Genomic DNA, 20,249 nt, shown 5'->3' on the forward strand with positions numbered 1-20,249 from the left:
TTTATTTTATACCCCCCCCCAAAAAAAATAAAAATAAATAAATAAATAAAAGTAAATAAAATAAAAATAAAAATAGATAAAAAATAAAGACAGCATTGAGTGATTAACTTTATTTCAAGCAGGTATCACTGACAGCATATTAAACAAAATCGGTATTGTCTGATCACACATCACACCATACTAAAACATAATTTAGCAATTCAAGAGAAATTGCGTACAGCAGACTGGGATCTCTCCCAGCATAAAACATCCCGAGAATTTTCCTTTTTTAGTTCACCTTGACATTTAAGCTCTTCATCGACATGGCTGTCGTTGATTATGGCTGCTGGAGATTCATACAAAATCCCAGAATTAGTTTTTTTGTATGTATTCCAATGGGCATACATTTTTGGCATTTCCTAATTTGACTTTCACCTGGCTGCACCCTTCACCACAAGAGACACTCAGACATGGCGTCCACATTGGCCGGCGATATTGATCAGGGGTTAAATTGAAAATACACACAAAAATGATTCTTTGAAAACTGGTCCGGATGAACGGTTCCATAAGATTTGATTAAATTCTAGATTATTGCGTTTTTTTTCATTGAAGTCATACATGGCTGACATATCAATTTAAGTTAATATCAACTGAGTTTAGTCTTCATGGGTTGGTAGAATGGGTCTTCAGCAACTCATGTTTGCCATAAAAGGAGACTGTGCTTGTCGTAAGAGACGACTAACGGGATCGGGTGGTCAGGTTCGCTGACTTGGTTGACACGTCAACGGTTCCCATTTGCGCAGATCGATGCTCATGTCGTTGATCACAGGATTGTCTGGTCCAGACTTGATTATTTACAGACCGTCGCCATATAGCTGAAATATTGCTGGGTGCGGCGTAAACCTAACCTCACTCACTCACGCGTCGGTTCGTGCCCTTAGAGGATGGTTGAAATATCGTCAGTTCTTGCTGGAGATGAACAGATCTCCTCTGCCCTATCCTGGTACGTAACAAAAGACGCGGTTTGAGCTAGTTTGATTAGGATCCGGATTTCACTCTGGAATTGCTTGGCTCTAGTCTAAATATGCATGTCAGGCAGACCAGAAATTGGCTTGTACCTATGAGGCTTTCGGTTTGGGGAGTGAATGCGAGTCCACCGCTCTTGAGAGCTGCATCTCACTGTCCTTTAAGAAACACAAACTACTGTCGCTACCAGTGGCGTCAATAATCTGTTGAAACAATGATTCACATTCCTGATATTGAAGTCATATTTCTAATATGTCACTGATTCTTGTGCCTTTCACCCACTGTCCTCACTTTCACATCTGGTTCACATTCATTGTGACTGGTGGTATGCTGAGGTGTTTTACGCCACACCCAGCTATATTCCAGCTATATGAACGCGCTCTGTAAATAGTAGAGTCTGGACCAGACAATCAAGTGGACGACAACATGATCTACGCAAATGGAATGCGACGAGATGTCAGCGAGCATGCCCACCCGACCTCGTTACTATCCATTTACGACAAACATTGGTTACTAAAAACCAATTCTAACCCAGATTTTGACGTTTGCGGGGATAACAGACCTATGACAAGAAATTACGAGAATAACACACCCCAAACAGGAAAATATATTCAAGGACAACAGATTCAAAACTGAGAAGTATGGAATAAACGACCCAAAAGTAGGAAAGCACTTTATCAACATATCCAAATTGGAAAGAACCAATCAAGAGAAAGGATAAAAAACAGTACAAGTTGTATTGTTGCATTGATGATAAACTTTTCATATTTCAATTTCAACGCTGCTCATTGATTGGAAGTAATACATATCAATAACATCCCTTTCAAAGGCTGTTTCAGAATTGGAAAGAAAATCTACAGATATTCCAAGTAGTCTAGAAAGGTCAGCGTCCTTGATTCACAACCAGCTGTAAGGTAATTCTTCATTTAAAAAATGTAGCAAGAAAATTGCGGCAGAGAGAACTGCCGGTTTGAAGTGCAAACGTGTGGGTCGTTTGAAGATGCTGACTGAAAGATACGTCGGGATCCACACAAAACGCTAATTTGTGATCAGTTACAGAGAAAGCCATCAAACACAGGAATGCAGTCAATCCATGGATCGTAATCAAACCACGACCAACAAACGTATTTCATTGTAGCAATGAATTAAGGTATTTCAACATCAACATTCGCCTGACGTTGTCAGATGGGGACGATACAAAACAGCAGAACAGAAGAAGCAGCCAATGGGTTGTTGAATGGTATTGATTACATCTGACGTGAGGCGTTTCAATATATCTCTCTCAAATTACTCATACACATGAAAAAGGGATCTGCAAGTCGCCAGAATTATTTGGAAACTTTGGTGAGGGGCGGATATTATCTCTTGAAAAACAAAAAAATATGCCCATTTGTTTAACCTGTTAGCATGTATATGGCAATTTAATTGGTTATACAGTCTCAATGAAACATTGAAACGCGTTATCCTTTGACCGTGATGATGTATGCTGAAATGGCTGAATAATTCTTTGAATCAAGTATGTCGTGATGATAGCGTGGATTGAAAAATTATACTCTATGGATATTAAAGACCGTCGAAAATAAAACAAGACAGAGTTGTTGTAGAGTTGTCGGTTCAGATTATGTCTGTGGATATCAGTATCCTCTAAAAGTCCCGCGACATGTTTTGTATTGGAACTATATGTTCCACTTCCAGGTCGGGTAGTCTGAATCAACAAACAGCATGGGTTTCCTTACTGTGGCATCGTTACCTTCGAGAGTCATTGTTCACTGGAAATCAGGTTTTAATGTCTCCCTCTTTACTGTCTAATGCTACCAGCCGTTGAGTATCTGAGTTTTTCATTCAAGTATATTTTTACAGAAATTATCATTGTGAATTCCTTGATAGTAACGTTGTAAATATATATTATTATAATGTCTTGAGGTAAATAGAAATATTCGGAAATAAGGATTCGAATATATTCTAAATATCTGTGTTAAGGCTTTTGCTATAACATTTGTTACCAGTTTTACTGGATGTAAATTCCATTTTCCGAATATTTGTATTTTCCGAAAATATTGTTATGCTATATATTTACAAACACCTATTGGAAACCTATTCACAGCATTGTTGGAGCATGTTACGTTGACATATCATGTGCCCTGTGTAAGGATGGCATACAGTGTAGATGGGCAAAACAAGAAGAGAGAAATATCTTGAACAAGAAGAGAGAGTTTAACATGTTAACAATATGACTAGGCTAGAGAACTTGAACTGTGTGATCAGTCTTAATAATAGTATTGAACATGCCAACGACGTTAACTTGGCCCGTCTCGAATATCCCTTACAAGTTAATTCATTCTTGAATATGTTACCGATCTCGAACACGTTAGTCACTTGACTAATATTGAATAGGCTAACAAGTTGACAAATCTAGAACATCTAAGTCACACAATTTTAATTTTAAAATCACACTCTAATATCATGCCCAGTCTCCAACATGCCGAACCTCCAACAACCCGCATATCTTAAATGTGTTAACAACCATGAACAGCCTGAAACTTGCTACCAACGTGACTAATCCGAGGCATTTTTTGAATTGCTTATTCTGAAGATATATAGACAAGACATTTGCTATACATACATGGACACTTATACTCTGTGAATTCTATGGATGCCTAATTTTAATTGATAGAGTTCAGTTTACAGAAACTGACCAATCTCCAACGTCTTAACAACCCACACTTTCACTTTGTTCTTATTGTGAACAGCTTGACAAATCCAAAGCACGTACACAACCTGAAAAACCCAAAGCACTGTAACAAGTTGACAAATGTGGAATATATAAACGACTTTATTTCAGTTGTCACATTTATAGGATATAACCAATGTCCAAAACAACCCTCACGTATATCCTATATTGTGTTAACCGCTATGTTCAATCTGGAATATGCTAACAGCTTGACTAATCAGAAACATGCTAACACCTTCACAAATCGGGAACATGTAAACACCTTCACAAATCGGGAACATGTAAACACCTTCACAAATCGGGAACATGTAAACACCTTCACAAATCGGGAACATGTAAACGACTCAATTGTTATTGTCAGAACGTGACAAACCTTCAACGTGTAAACAATCTCTCTTACATTTTTTAACGTGTTAACAACTATACTGAAACTACAAAGTGCTAACAGCTAGACATATATGAAACATGTTAACATCTTGACAAATCTGGAACCAGTAATCAATTGATCAGTCTGAAACAGCTTAATTCCAATTGTAAAAAAATTAGAACCTAACCAACTCTCACTTATATCTAAACGTGTTAACAACTTTGTCCAATATGGAATTTGCTAACAACTTGACTCATATGTAACATGTTGACAAATTAAGAACATTTAAACACCTTAATTTCAGTTGTCACATTCATGGAACATAAGCAATCTTCAGCATGTTAACAACCATCATGTAAATACTAGATGTATTAGTAACCATGACCAATTTGCAACATGCTAACAAGGTGATTAATCTAAACGTGAACCCGAGACTAATTCGTAGTATCAAGCAAACCATTACCGATTTTCAATATGTTGACAAGGTGCTTCATCTGAAACTTGTTAGCAATGTGACCAATTTGAAAGGTGTTAACAACTTCAGACGGAAGACACAGTCGTCTTCAGTGAGGGAAGTTTAAAATCGCATATTTACTACACGACTCTACAACAACTTGTGCTCGACTAACAAATCTGATGGCAATGTCTTGTTGACTGTCTTTAAAAGAATCCTTTGTGTCCGAGTAAGAAATGATTGATGTGAAATGTAAACATACTGTGGCTGTGGAGGTATTCACCGTAAGGCTATTGACGAGACTTCAGAATGACCGGATAAAAAATGATCAGACTCTCTCACTTGTTTACACTAGAATAAAGGTGGAAGGAAGGAGCCATAGTGTCGTGTTTCTTTGGATTACATATATTCATTTTGGCATCACGGCTAATCAAATTGCTTACAGTCTCAATACGATCACGACACGTCTCTTCGATCACATGAAGTATTTCATCAGAACCATATACTAGACAGCATATACACGAATCACTTGTGGAAAACGTGGCCATGCTGATCCAGACGCTGAACGCTGCTGGCGAGTATATTTGCCTCTTAGACTCAACGTGAACAGTTTTGTCTACGAAACCTTCCGCGATTTTTTTACGACTTTGTTTTTTCAATCGATGAATACCCATGCCTGGAGATATCCAGAAATCAATCACTTCCTCAGTGTTTTCAAACCCGAAGGGAAAACGCTTCGAAGATTTAAAATAAATATTTGTATCTTTGTCAAACCCTGAACATTGTTCAAATAACATTCAAACTTCCAAGCCTGTGTTCGTTATAAAGCTACGCCTTTTTCCGAGTGTGCCCTACTCCACCCTGGTTGGATCTCGTTCAGACATATCCATTTGTTACACACCTCCCATACTCAGTGTTTCAAGAGCAAAACCGAACAATTCCAAATGTTATTGATAGCTTTCACTAAAATTCTTGACGACTAGGGTGACAAAAACATCACCAAGTAAACAAAACGTCTCTGGTTATCGTATGAACTTGAAGAAAATCGATGAGATGGAATCAATAAAACTGCCTATCACTGAATGTTTTGTTGAAGACGTTGAGTATTTGTTATTAAATCCCAGTATTGGTTGCAAAAAATGAGGTAAGGTTTCCACAGCAGGTGATCAATAAAGACATTTTTTAATGACTTAATTTACTGCAATACGATGCCACAAACGCCTTCTTGCTCACATGAAAAAGATTTTATATTCATTTTAAAGCTGGGAGTGAATGGCTGTATATAAGGCTGTGCTATTTAACTTGCTATCAATGTTGTGTTATTGGGTGCCATTCTAACTTGGAAAAAATGTGTTCGAAAAAAAATACGTTCAGGTCAGAGAGGCTTACACTGGTGGTTCAAAGCGTGGATGTGTGCACCCCAACAATGTAAGATGGACAATTTGTATGATTTCATCGTATGTGGTCGTCAACACACTTGACGATTGTAAATAAACGTTCACCTATAAAACATGACTAGGTAGTGTCTGCGACACTGATGTATGACCAAAGAATAAATAACCTGTCTCGGCGCCAGACGAATTTTGATCTTACGAATAAAAGTTCCACGAGCAAAAATGTCATATATTTCTCACTTAACATTTACATATATGACTAGTGAGATATGGTGTTGTTTGGTTTAAATACTAACGCCACACTCAGCAATATTCCAGCTCTATGAAGGCAGTCTGCAAGTAATCGAGTCCTCGAGACAATCCAAAGATTGATATCATGAGCATCGATCTACGCTATTGGCATAACCAAGGCAGATAATCTGATAAACCTTTACGACATAAATGGCATGCTGAAGATCGCTACTCGGATCAGTAATGGTCTTGTTTTGCTATGTAATATTTGCCTAACATGGCCGATGCTCCATATCCATCCAGATGAGGTTGAAACTATTGAAAACATACTACCAATTGGTTATCAGGCATTCTGTACTTAATAAATGTACGCTAAGTTTAAGAATCATCTCACGGAAATGCCTATATATGTTTAACCATAGCAACAAAGTTATACTTAGAAAAAGCAATGCATAATTTTAGATCTCTGAATATGCCTTCTAATTGGGCTAACACTTCATCAATATATACGATCGAACGCAATTAAAATTATTTTTTAAAGGAAGATGTGATTTAATGTCGGTCTGATATGACATTTTGGCTGTTTGATTTATCGACGGACTGCAGAGTGTGTGTAATTTTGATGTTAAAATCATTTTTGGAAACGGAAATCTATACTACGAGACACGTGCCCAGGAAAGGAAAATCAATGCTCAAGCGAAACCACTTTCAGATAGGACTTAAAATCGAATCAGTCTCTTACAAATATGAACCATTGCGAATAAATCCCGCAATTACTTATCTAGAGGGCACATAAATTTGATTTATAGAATTATATGTATACATTTCATTTCTGATGTTGTATAATGTCAATCTAGAAGACGCCGAGGGAGACTACTTTCGTAGAGACTGTTTGTATTGTTGACTGTACAAAGAATATACCCCGGTGGCAACTTTTTTTTTAGCAAAAAACCGTATCAATTACATATCTTCTTCAGTGGGTTTGCTGAATACGCTATAGAAATGGAGTACTGTTATCATCGGGCACACAAGCAAGACGGTCATATTCATCCAAGATGATATGTATTGACAGAAGACTTGCCTGTGCATTTTCAAATTTGGCACTGACGTCATAGAGGCAGTGATTTCTGCCGATCTCGTCCTTCAGAAACAAACACATTGACACTAAAGAACACTGTCTAGATACATTGTGCATGTTTGTTTGTCTCCTGTTTAAGGCTGTATTATTTAGCAATTTTCCTGCTGTATGCCGGCGGTCTGTAAATAAGCGAGTCTGGAACAGTCTACCCTTTGACATCATGAGCATTGATCGACGTCAATGGGATATGGTGACACGTGTCAACCAGGTCAGCGTGCCTGACCACTCGATCATGTTGGAAGCATTGGTTGCTGAAGACCAATTCTAAAACCTAAATCTTCATGGTGTTAAAGTTAGTAAATGACGATGCATTGAATAACGGATGTAACATTCACACACTACATTCCCTTGATATATGATATTAAGTCTCATTGGTCGTGATACTGGTAGTATACGTATTGTTTCCGGAAATAATTGGTGATAGTATCGTCTGATGGGTTCCGTACATGTGACATGTCATGACACTGATAGTATTTTATACGAGAAAGGCTTTGAGTTGAGTGAGTTGAGTTTCACGCCTCACACAAAAAAGGCTTTGAGAAAGTAGGATCACTGTCTGGTACCCAGGGTGTTAAGTTTGAAAATGCGATGTGCCTTTGAGCTAGACATACAGTGATGGAGGGAAACAAACCGCTTAGAGCATGTTTGTATATGGGATGGAATACAGCGCTATATAAATACCCATACAATGATTTCACGAGACCGGATAGCATATAACTAGGGGTCGCGTAAGCCGAAATACGGTTAAGACGAAGCCATTTGCTCGAAGTGACTAATGAGGTATGTTCCTATTGCGTAGCTTCTGTGGGTTAGACTGGCTGGTTCATAAAAAGAAATAAAGAATCTATTTGTGTTGATATTATTCTAATTCACATGTCTTAGATTTTTTATTACGTTATATTTGTAAAACACAAGGTTAAAAGACTCATTTATATGATAAATTGCGATTTTTCACTGTGCGTTCTGTCAATATTGAGCTTGTCTAAAAAGCATGATATTGCAATGCACATATCACGGACTAAGTACTTCGGAAGACGACAAACAGGACATCATACAGCAGTCGGAATGTGATTGACTTGTTACACAATGGTGCGTTCCATTACAGCGTGGACACTCCAACCTGATCTTAATGTCCTGCAGGCATGTTTAGTGCTTTTCAGGAAATACTGTATTTGCATTTTCAGAGAATTTTATGGACTCATGGTAAAGGGGGTACTATCGTTGTCAGACTGGCTTGGCATATGATCTGACTTTTTATTGTACATCTAATCTTGCGGATCAATCGATTTGAAACAGACATCGTATGGCAAGCCAATCTTTAGATGTCATTCAGACGGTGCTATCTATTTGAGAGATGACATTCTAGAAATTGCGCTGTCACTGTCATACTTAATAGCATCGCAGTTTACGTCTTTTTCCCGCCATTGTAAGACCGCCCGTTGTAAGTAATCATTGTCGTAAAAATTTAGGTTAAAAACGAACCATCAGCTCAGATATGTTGAGGCAAAGTTTCTTTAATAAGACACAAAAACAATTTTGATCAGCACGAAGGAAATGTTATGTTTAAACAGCAAAACAAAGCTTATGGGTTTCTTGAACTGACACGCAATTTTTCATGTTCCCCTACATCATGTATTTTTGTAGAACGTTACGTAAACGAGAGAATGTATGCAGCTACGAATCACTTTCAAATTAGCAGTATTTTCAAGCAGGAATGTATTTTTGTAGGCTCGTCGGCTACATCTGCGAATAATGTTTATTTTGCGTTGGGTTTCGCTTATTTATTGCATGTAATAGCTATCTCGGCATACCTGACTGTCTTCAATAATGAGATTCTTTCCGTACAGAAGAAACACCTTATCACTCTTAGCAAGACAAGATCCAAGATGTCAACTGTGGACCTACTTGTCAATATTAAGAAGACGATTATTGAAAATTTTGAATTCGAAATCTCGAACACTATCGAGGACACGTGAAGGTCCAGAAAATAATACAACATAAATACTTCCCACAGGATCATAATGAGCCATCACAATGTGCCGTTATATCCAGGGATTGTGTCTGTAGTCACAAGCTGAACTAGGTTAAAAGATATGCATAACCTAATTATCAAAACAGAAAGAACCTAAATACGTGTATATGTGTGGTGACTTTTAGGTTATTCTTTGAAATAATGAGCGTATACTTTAATAATTTAATTATATAACGTATATTCAATGCAAGTAACTGTCATGAATTCATGCGGAGCGAAGCGGTAGCATAGTGGTTAAAGCGCTCGCTCATCACGCTGAAGACCCGGGTTCAATTCCGTCAATGGGTATAATGCGTGAAGCCCATGTCTGGTGTCCCCAGTCGAGACATTGCTGTACTATTGCTAGAATAGGCGTAAAACCAAACTCACTCACTCACTCACTCATTATAACGTTATTCAGATATTAACAAATAACCAGAAACACATGATATACATTGACTTTGTTATGATGCACACTGCTGAATAATGAAGTTATTTAAACCTAATTTATAATGGATACTTCACAGATGACACCTATTTCAGCAGGGTTTTTTGGTCCATCCTAACCTCGATGGAGGCTGGGCAAGAGTCAATTTCTTTATGCCATTTTACCCTTTGAGAGTAATCATAACAGACGCAAATACTCGACATGATAGTTTAAAACAATGTGCAAAGAAACGTGGCTACTGTTAAAAACACAATATGCTTCAAAGTAGCTGTAGTAGGAGGCAAACCCTAGACGTATAAAAACAAGACGAAAGATCAAAGAAAATGTAGTTCCATGAAAATAGCATAAAAACTGTTTTCTTGAACGTTAGGTTTCTCCAACACGTACTGCTTTAGGTTAGACATGTTGCAATGAATATTTTTCTGTTTCCAGGCTACTGGTTCAGCAGCAAGAGCGTTGATTAAATCGAATCTATTTCAACTGTCAGTATGGTGTACTTACAACTTTCAATCTCAACTGAACACTTTTGCTGGTCGAGGGGATAATTATGTAAATCCATCATACATGCCAGAGTTGTCGTGAACCTGGAAACAATTAAAGTTACATGAATCAACCTAGGCATCATGCAATTCACGAAACAAGCTTGGAATTGGTTTTCGTAATAAAACACAAGAATGAAGAGGGGAAAAAGTATCCGCTGAGAAAGACAGGTCAGTTGGGAACAGATATTGTATGTTTAATCACAGTTGGGTGTGTTACTGTGAATGACTTCTTAAAAAGTAATTGTTTAATTATACATTTCCGGAACAAAATATCAATTTGTAAGCCTCTGTTGTCAAATATGAATACAAAGGTTTAATTTGTTTGGCTGAAGATTCAATTTAAAACCGCCATTTACATCTTTGTTAAAATTATTGACACAGCAATTGTCATCGGTATGAGCTGACGCCGAGTGTAACATGCCCTTTTTGACATATCGATATGAGGTGTCAGAGTGACCATTTATGTAATATGCACTTTTATGACATCGATATGGGGTGTCAAAGTGACCATTGTTGCAAGTTTTTCTTCAATGACACATCAATATGAAGTGTTATAGAGTGTCATTAACATAATGTGGCCTGCTCTGTTACATCGATATGGGTGTTGCAGAGTGCTCTTCTCTGACACTTCGATATGAGGTGTCAGAGTGACCGTTCATGTAACATGCTTTTAAGTCACATTGATGTGTATATTCAGATGTCGTGCTTTGCATGACCAGCAGAACAAACATTGTTTCCTTGTCTACATAGTTTTATCCATCTTTGAAATTTTCATGCACGTTAAAAATAAAGCATACGCAAAGTTGAATATTAACTACTATGTAATATACGAGAGGTCTGTAAGATCGTGCGTGGTCACATGAAGTGACAGAAGAACCTTTTCCTTTAGAAAGGTCTATGGTGACCTTAAACAAGTAGTGGTTTCTAGATCCTAGCAGATTGAGATAGGGACTTTGCAAACTTTCAGGATCTTTAGAGGGAAATCAATGCATTTTTCAAGCATCCACTTTAACGTGATTTAACATCAAAGAAAACATTTGAGACTGAATAAAGGAATAGTAGCTTTTCGTGGTAGAAAATCGGTTTCATATTGATTACATTGACAACTTCTGCAAACTGAAGGAATCCTAGTTAGAGATAGCTCCTTCTGACCTCTTAACGGTACTTTGGTAAACCTTGCCGCATTAGGCCTGTGTATATACGGTCTTAACGACAACTGGAGAATAGGAGAGATAGTTGATGATTGGCGTAATGACTTTAAAATGCAGATACCACATGTCGCTAAGCCCTTCTGAACGTCTTTACTAAACCTGTTGACTTATAAACCCATATACACATTGAATAATAAAACGTGAAAGGTATTTCGTTTCGTATAATTTAATTTGCGATTTTCAAAATTGCTTGACAAGACATCCGTAACGTTTTGGATTGCATTCATTCTAATTTTGAAAATTGAGAATACATTCAAATTAATTCGTTGCGCGTAATGTAATTTGGACGATGGAGCTTTAATTATTGTGTCTCCGCTGGAATACATTTCAGTGCTAGATCAAAAACTCACCTCATTCCATAAACGATTGATCCGTTGGCATAGAGACGAATCATTTTATTTTTTTCCGTGACATCATGAAGATATGAGTTTTTGTCATTGGCCAGGAACGTGTCAGGTACCCATATCCTCTCGGCAAACTCTCCCGTGAGCGTCATACTTTCGTTGCCTCCCGAGAACTGGAGCCGATCATCCCGCCAGTATTGGTTTAAATACATGGTTATTGTATAGTCCTGTCAACAGATCAAAGGAAGATATGATTCAATATGCAATAATTTGAAATGATTTGACATTCATGGAAAATGATCATACAGAGTACATTAGTAATAATATCTACACATAAATATTAATAATATTCTCAAATAGCATTGATACAGCTTCATCAACCATATACAATAATAGCTGTTTGGCCTGTTTTTCCATCAGCTGGGTTCAACTCTAACCTTGAAACGACAATATCAAAGCAATATAACAACCCATTCATCAACTTTATTGGTAAAGATCAACTATTCAATAAACATGTTATGAGCGTAGATTTAGTAGAATCTAGTCACGCGGTGCTTTGATCGACCAATCGGAATTAAGCCATATTTGCATAGGCATGGATGAGAAGCGTTATTTCACAAGCATGAATAAGTATGCCTGTACACACCATTGAGCACATCAGGCAATGAAAGTTCAAGGGTGTTCTGTCTACTGACTGACGTGACATATTCTGTTGCAATGTCATGAATGATCTTGAAGCATTGATCAATGTGGGGCAAGGAAAAACGACCATATTTATATGAATATTTATCCCCGATGATATAAAACTGGATAAGCATTATGCAGACAAATATTATGAATAACATCTTCTTTATTGTTAGTGTGCGTTGTTCCGATACAGATTCTTGTACCGTCGTCAAGCAGAAATGTTAGCATAAAGTGGAGGCAATACATACTTAGTGAGTGAGTGAGTTTAGTATTACACCTCACTCAGAAATATTTAAACAGCGGTCTGTAAATAATCAAATCTGAACCAGACATTCCAGTGATCAACAGCATGAGTATAAATCTGCGCAACTGGGAAGCGATGAAGTGTGTCAACCAAATCAGCGAGCCTGACCACCCGATCCCATTAGTGGCCTCTTACGACAAGCATGGGTTACTGAAGGCAAGTATTCTAACTCGGATCTTCACGTGTAGCATGCTAAATATAACAAAGACAGCTAGAGAACAGGATAAAAAAACATAAGTGTCGTTAACATAGAGACCCTCTTATGCAGCTTCGTCAAATGCTTCTGACATCAATGTGTTTTTACTTCTACAGCAGCTTCTCATCGTCTGGTTACTGTTTTTACTTCTACAGCAGCTTCTCATCGTCTGGTTACTGTTTTTACTTCTACAGCAGCTTCTCATCGTCTGGTTACTGTTTTTACTTCTACAGCAGCTTCTCATCGTCTGGTTACATGGAGTCCAGGTAGCGAAGTTACATATGTTACATTGGGGGTACTAGTTTAGTTGATTGTTCTATACTGAGTAGTATATGTTGTCCTATTCGCGATTCGAAAGCAAACTCCTAAGAATAACTCTAGCTGACTCGGCAAGCTGAAAGGCAGTGTGTATTCAAAGATAAAGGTCTTGATGCAAGCGTTTCTAGGTGTTTCCATACACATAAAACACCCCAATTACTCTTCAGCATTTTACTACCCAAGAGTGCTGTGATGTAGCCTAGTCACGGTGTTGACCCGGGTTCGCTTCTCCACATGGTACAACGTGGGAAGCCCATTTCTGCTGTTCCCTACTTTGATGTCGTTACTCACTCACTGACTCACTCGGGAAACACGTAACACACATAGTCTACTTATTTTTCACATATCCGTTGAAGATGATCTGTGTGAAAGCTCTATCCAACGACCCGTAAAGGTCCCGGGGTAGAATTGGCCTTCAGCAACCCATGCTTGCCACAAAAGGCGACTATGCCTGTCGTAAGAGGCGACTAACGGGATCGGGTGGTCAGGCTCGCTGACTTGGTTGGCACATGTCATCGGTTCCCAAATGCGCAGATCGATGCTCATGTTGTTGATCACTGGATTGTCTGGTCCAGACTCGATTATTTACAGACCGCCACCACATAGCTGGAATATTGCTGAGTGCGGCGTAAAATTAAGCTCTCTCACTCATTCACTCTATCACCCATTAGCATATGACGACTTCTTAACTGTGACCAGTGACATCATGGTTAGTATATATATAGGGTTATTCACATTAAAAAAGCTGACATCCATAACTCTTGCTTTTCCTTTCTTATATATACTTGACCTATCTGCACCATTCCACTGAATGCGTTCTCGACAGTATCAATAGAGAACATGACGTCTTCTGGGTATTGATGAATGGTACATACAAAGTGCCAGAGGATTAGCACTCTCTGTGCTTTACACGTATTTCCGTGGATAATTACTTGAGACAGAATAATTCGTTGAAATGTACTATGGTCCACTGGATGGTAATCTCGATCTGGTCGTTATCTGTGGACCGGAGGATGCTTCGTCTCATCGAGAATACCTCGAGCAATTGTGGCAAATTTTGAAGTAATTTTGTATTAAGATTCCGACGCTTTTAAATCTGCAAGAAATATTCGGAATTTTGTAACGCTTAATGGAGCTGACCATTCCATAACGTAACTGAAACACTCTTCAACGATTTGCGTCAGTATACAATGAAGGCCAATGAATTGTTCGAGAAATTTAACAGGATCATAACGTGTGGTTCATAAACTGAAAGGCCAATCACAAATATCAGGTCAAAATTATATCACCTTTGGAAATACCGACTGGGTGATAAGCTGATACAAATAATAGAATACAGAATCATGTCCTGCCAAGTCAGACTGTTTTGTTCATCTTGGGGTAGCCTAGTGGTTAAAGCATTCACTCGTCATGCCCAGGACCTGGGCTCGATTCTCAACATGGGTACAATGTGTGCATTCAATTTCTGGTGTCCCCAGCTGTGACATTGCAGGACTATTGCCAAAGGCGGTGAAAAACTATATTCACTCTCTATCTGGCAGTAAATCAGTAATTCTTTGGAGAGACATTATGGAACCTCATGGCAATACTGCACTCTCGATAATGACAATACTACAGCGAAAATCACATAATGGGTGATCAAGTCATCAAGGTACGTCATTGGAACTGCCTACACAATATGTTTAAGGGGCATTTAAGTATACAGTCAAAGTACACAATATTTGTGAATTTGGGTTTTTGAATATCATGCGTGTGTGGTTTTTTTGGCTTTCGTTTTAGAAAAGGTACCAGTTCCTTTATCAAAGTCTTTAACTCTGTCGTCACTCTGTCTTCAAGTCACGGCTCGAGAATGACAATGTATGGTAACATAACACCCCCCAACATTCATCTAGTACCATGAAGTCATTATGATCAATACAGAATATTCATTCCATTCTCTTATCTTCAAACGATACTTCAGCAATTGGAAATTCAAATGCGAGATTCCCCGAACGAGGATGGGTGTTGATGACATCTGACATGGTTAGCAAAGCCATCTTTCACTTCAGTGTGGTTATATTGACCAATCAGTGGGGCTGATGGGCCAAAGTCACCGCTGGCATTGAGTTCCATATTTTCTGGGTCATCACTATTCCTGACCTAGATGCTTGTGTGAGTCTTCCAGAAAGTTCTCGTCTACGACTAGCGGCACAAAACAGCCAATCTGTAGCACCAACCATCACGGATATCTCCTTTTAGACCATGGATTATGGAAAAATTGGTCTGTCAAGATAGCATAATATTTCCTGTGATAGATGTCAAGTTCTATAGATTGTACATTGCAAAAGGATGCGTTCGAAATTGTGTTTGAATGGCATGAAAGATAAAAGAAAGGTTATCCATAGCCGTCGAAGCATTGTGAATTTGACAAATGCAGCACGCATTTATGCGGTTTCAATAAGGAATCACAGCTGAGACTCCTAGTTTCTCCTAGTCAGTGGATGTTATTTCTCAAGGGAAGTATTTCATGCTCAAATGCTGTCGTGATTTGAAACAGGCCTTGCATGTCAGCCTGGCACACGTTGCTGACAACGACATAATGTTGATATGCGACAACATGAACGCTAAAACAGCAGCAACAACACACACAGAGCATGAAGAAAAAGCTGAAATTATTACTAACAAACTAATGGTTTTGTCATGCCAAGATAGCAGACATTTCTCTGTGGAAAGATTAGATGTTAAAACAACTGGGATCACTGCAGTTGTCGATTTAGAAGTAGAAGTAGGCATCGTCAAGCAAAGCCTCCCGACATTTGCCAAATTGTTGTCAATGTTCAGAAGCAATGACAATAATTATATTAATAAATAATAATTCTAAAACACACTAGTATTACAACCAGGCTGACAGTATAATCAGTGATCACTGACAATATAAGCAGTTTGTATAGCCAGCGAAATTTAACCAGACTGACATTATAACCATACAAGCATTATAACCAGTGGCATTACAACCATACAATCATTATTACCAGTGGCATTACAACCATACAATCATTATTACCAGTGGCATTACAACCATACAATCATTATTACCAGTGGCATTACAACCATACAATCATTATTACCAGTGGCATTACAACCATACAATCATTATTACCAGTGGCATTACAACAATCATTATTACCAGTGGCATTACAACCATACAATCATTATAACCAGTGGCATTACAACCACACTGAACATTCTAACCAGTGGCATTACAACCATACAATCTCTATAACCAGTGGCATTACAGCCATAGAATCACTATAACCAGTGACATTATAACCACTGGGCATTATACCCAGTGACGCCCAGTATAACCAGACTGGCGTTGCAACCAGTCACGTTATAACCAGGAATTCTGCTTTGAGGTAATCCGTTCTAAAAACAACCCCAAAACATCACCATATAACCAGAGTGGCATTATAACCAGCGAACCTTGCCAAATTTAGAAACTACAACAGCATGAACAACAAGAGCTCCCACGAGTGCAAACGCTAACGTGGAATTTGCTCTAGGAACGTCTTCGCCAAGCTCTCTCTGTACTGGAAAAACCTGACTGACGCGGGAATATAGCACGACGTCATTCCAAATGTTACATCTACCTAACATCCTTGCACAGACAGCTACTTGACATTATTTACACCATTGGCACCGCTAACCTTCCTTACAGAGTTCCAATCCACTGTGCCAAATGAAATTCAAACACGAACATAAAAGCAGCTTAACTCCGAGCCATGGTCTCAATTGTACCTAATAGATTTGACTCCTGTAGAATATTCATCAGCTTTTCGATGAAGCGAGTTGATCACATTATCACGAGCTAGACCATCCACAACGAGGTATGCTAAGTCACCAACACTGCCTATTACTCGATTCCCCAATTTTTGTGGTTTTGCTAGAGTAAGTTCTTCTGACGGACCTCTCGGAGGGCATGACGTTCTTATGGAAACTACTTGAACCGCGGTTTTCATGATCAGGGAGTTCTGTTTCTTTGAAACAGGAAATAGATGGGTTTCTTTACATCCTAGCCTTCAGAAGGTGCAGCTGGCTACATTCTCATTTGAATTTTTATATCTATATGGATTCCCGTTGATGCATCGTCGGAGAGAAATCTTTGAGAGACGTGCTTTTTCGGGCCCGGGGAATAGATTACGTTGTCTTGACATCGACCGGGGACCCCAGTGATAGAAGAGGGCATTTATCCATGTCTCATACTCGTCAAAAACATAACGATGTTACCTTCCAGGGTTTTGCAGACACTGATCTCTGCATCCTTAATATCAGATTTATCAGTGCTGTTTGTCATGGTTTTCAACGCCTCCAAATTATATCTCTTTCGGCAATTATACACGTGAAAAGGCACGTGCATAAATTAATTAGATATCTCGTCATCTGTTCATGACATCGCTTATTTAGACGTAAATCAGCTTGCAAATGCTCATACATGAAAGATTGTTCGTTTTGCTGCTTTAACATAGTGTATCCATGGTATCGAATCCGGATCTTCGACGTGACGAACGAACGAACGAATGGTTTATTCACTTGGCTACCATAATATCCCCATTGTTAAAAATGACAGTATTCGTCCGAATTCTGAATAATGAAATTCTGATTAGCACTTTAACTAAATATGAAACACCACAGCATAGTAATAACTAGTTTTGGCTATCCTTTCGTGTGCAAGAGGAAATAGCAGTGGAATTCATTTGGATGACTACTAAATATCACCGATGACACTCGGTGCTCCAAAGGGAAGGCGTAGCCGAATACACTTGCTTCAAATTACTCTTTTCTTAATGCAGGCAAAATATTACTTCCCTCGGAGAAGTATCATATTATAACTCATACAAGATCACACATATACAGATATGATAACAAGCGTAAAAGTCAAAGCAATATTTGAAACTTGTAAAATACAACTTGTAGATGAAAGTGATACAGGGTTTTAGAATACATAATATTTCAGCCATGAAAGAAGACGTATGGACACGTGAGATTGGACAAATAGGTAAACTGTGGTATCCTTTCAGAATGGTTTGCAGACCTTCAGTTAACGCATGGTAATAGTGGGTGCGTGGAATATAATCTTTTCTTTGAACAAAGAATTAACATCAACTGACTATGAAGTACCACTCACGTAACAACGTCTAAGTTAATCTGTTCTTTTGCAGACCCGTGAAAGTCTGGGTTAGAATACTGGCCTTCAGGAACCAATGCTTGTCATAAAGGGCGACTAACGGGATCGCGTTGTCAGATTCGCTGACGTGATTGACGCATGTCATCGGTTCCCAGTTGCACAGAACGATGCTTGTCGTGTTTATCACCGGATTGTCTGGTCCTGACTCGATTATTTACAGATCGCGGCCATATAGCTGGAATATTGCTGAGTGCGGCGTAAAACTAATGCTCTCACTATTCTTTGTGTAACTGGTATTCTAGGATGTGAAAATGTAAAAGAGAAACTTGAAAAGCTGTGGGTCATTGCCCCGAAGTTTCGATACCCACGATACATGGTGACCCTAACATGTTTTGTTTGAGCGTTGCGGAAAGCGGAGTAAAACTATGCTCAGTAACTGATTTCAAAATGTCTACTTCAGAACTTGAGCCATAGCAGTTCGAAATAAGATTTTCTTACCTCAAACAATAAATTCGTTTCCTGACTGGCTAAAACGCTCTTATTTTCAATGTACCTCACTTACAAACGAGGTACATTGCAATGTACCCTGCTGTCAGAGGCAACTCATTTGGTACTTCGTGGTAGTACTTCCATATCTCGAATAACATTGAATCACGCATGTTGCACGGAAATAACCGATGTTTTGCGAATGCAAATGGGGGGAATGAAGATAATTCTAAATTTGTCTTTCTTGTGTGGTCTGCAAAATCTAGCGATGGCTACGAAAAGATTCGCGTCGACTTCCAATAAATAAAATTGTGACAAAAACGTTCAAATGTGAATATTGAGAAGAAGGGGAATTACACCGAGGCGATTTTACTAGGACAGTACCTGCGGAAAAATGAGCAAAATGCAAGATTCGAATCGTTGGATTCACACAGGATGATTTGCAGTATACGATCCGATACCCATGTGCCAAACAGTTCAAAATTAACATTCAGGTGTTCTGTAAGATATATACGTCCTTCCCTGGTCCCCCGGGGACCACGAGTTGATGTAAGTACCCTCGATGTTTGTTTATGCTTCCGTTACCTTCGGGCTCTGGGAACATAAACAAACATCGAGGGTACATCAATCCGTGTCCGACTTTTGAGCAGTGATTATAGGTATATCATGTTGCCTTGAAATCTTTTTAATATGATACGTGTGTCGAAGTGTTGCGTGCCTGAGGGTGATAGGAGTAATATATACCAAACTGAAAACAGTCACTTGTGTAACCATGGTAAATTGCCAACATGACATAAAAATTCCGGACTTTTCCAATAAAGACTGTTCTCAAACCACTACAGCGAATCGTATCCTCATCTTCAAACACATCTGGTTACGAAATGTACGAATAATTAGAAATATTGCGACATTTTCAGAAGACGTTTACAACCCAAACATATTTAGATATTCCTGGCTAATCTGAGTCAATTCCCAGTCACTGCTCAGAATATGCGAGTCCCGTGAAAACGAGAATGGTTTGCCATCAAACCTATCAGATTAAACGCTCGCTGGCTGATTTAGTGGTCTACCAATAACACTGGAATGTGCTAACGTCCGAATGAACTCCTTTTGTCAACAAGGGGGACCAGATTTATGAGCGTTGTGGGAGCTTGTGCAACTCTTTTCCCCTTCAAGACACGGTGTTAGAGAACATGTGTATCCGCGCTTACGACATCA

The 20,249-nt window shown here is 38.6% G+C and overlaps 1 protein-coding gene across 1 annotated transcript in view; it reads right to left on the reverse strand.

The window, feature by feature from the left end:
* LOC137272622 (gamma-aminobutyric acid receptor subunit beta-like) overlaps positions 1–20,249 on the reverse strand; it is a 72,054-nt gene that overhangs the window by 17,817 nt on the left and 33,988 nt on the right. The window contains exons 4-5 of the mRNA XM_067805016.1: positions 11,883–12,103; positions 10,281–10,363 (exon numbers count right to left, since the gene is read on the reverse strand). Coding sequence (XP_067661117.1) covers positions 10,281–10,363; positions 11,883–12,103 — 304 coding nt within the window. The remainder of the gene's footprint in view (positions 1–10,280; positions 10,364–11,882; positions 12,104–20,249) is intronic.

This window comes from Haliotis asinina, chromosome 2 (assembly GCF_037392515.1).
Source record: "Haliotis asinina isolate JCU_RB_2024 chromosome 2, JCU_Hal_asi_v2, whole genome shotgun sequence".
Classification (NCBI taxonomy): domain Eukaryota; kingdom Metazoa; phylum Mollusca; class Gastropoda; order Lepetellida; family Haliotidae; genus Haliotis; species Haliotis asinina.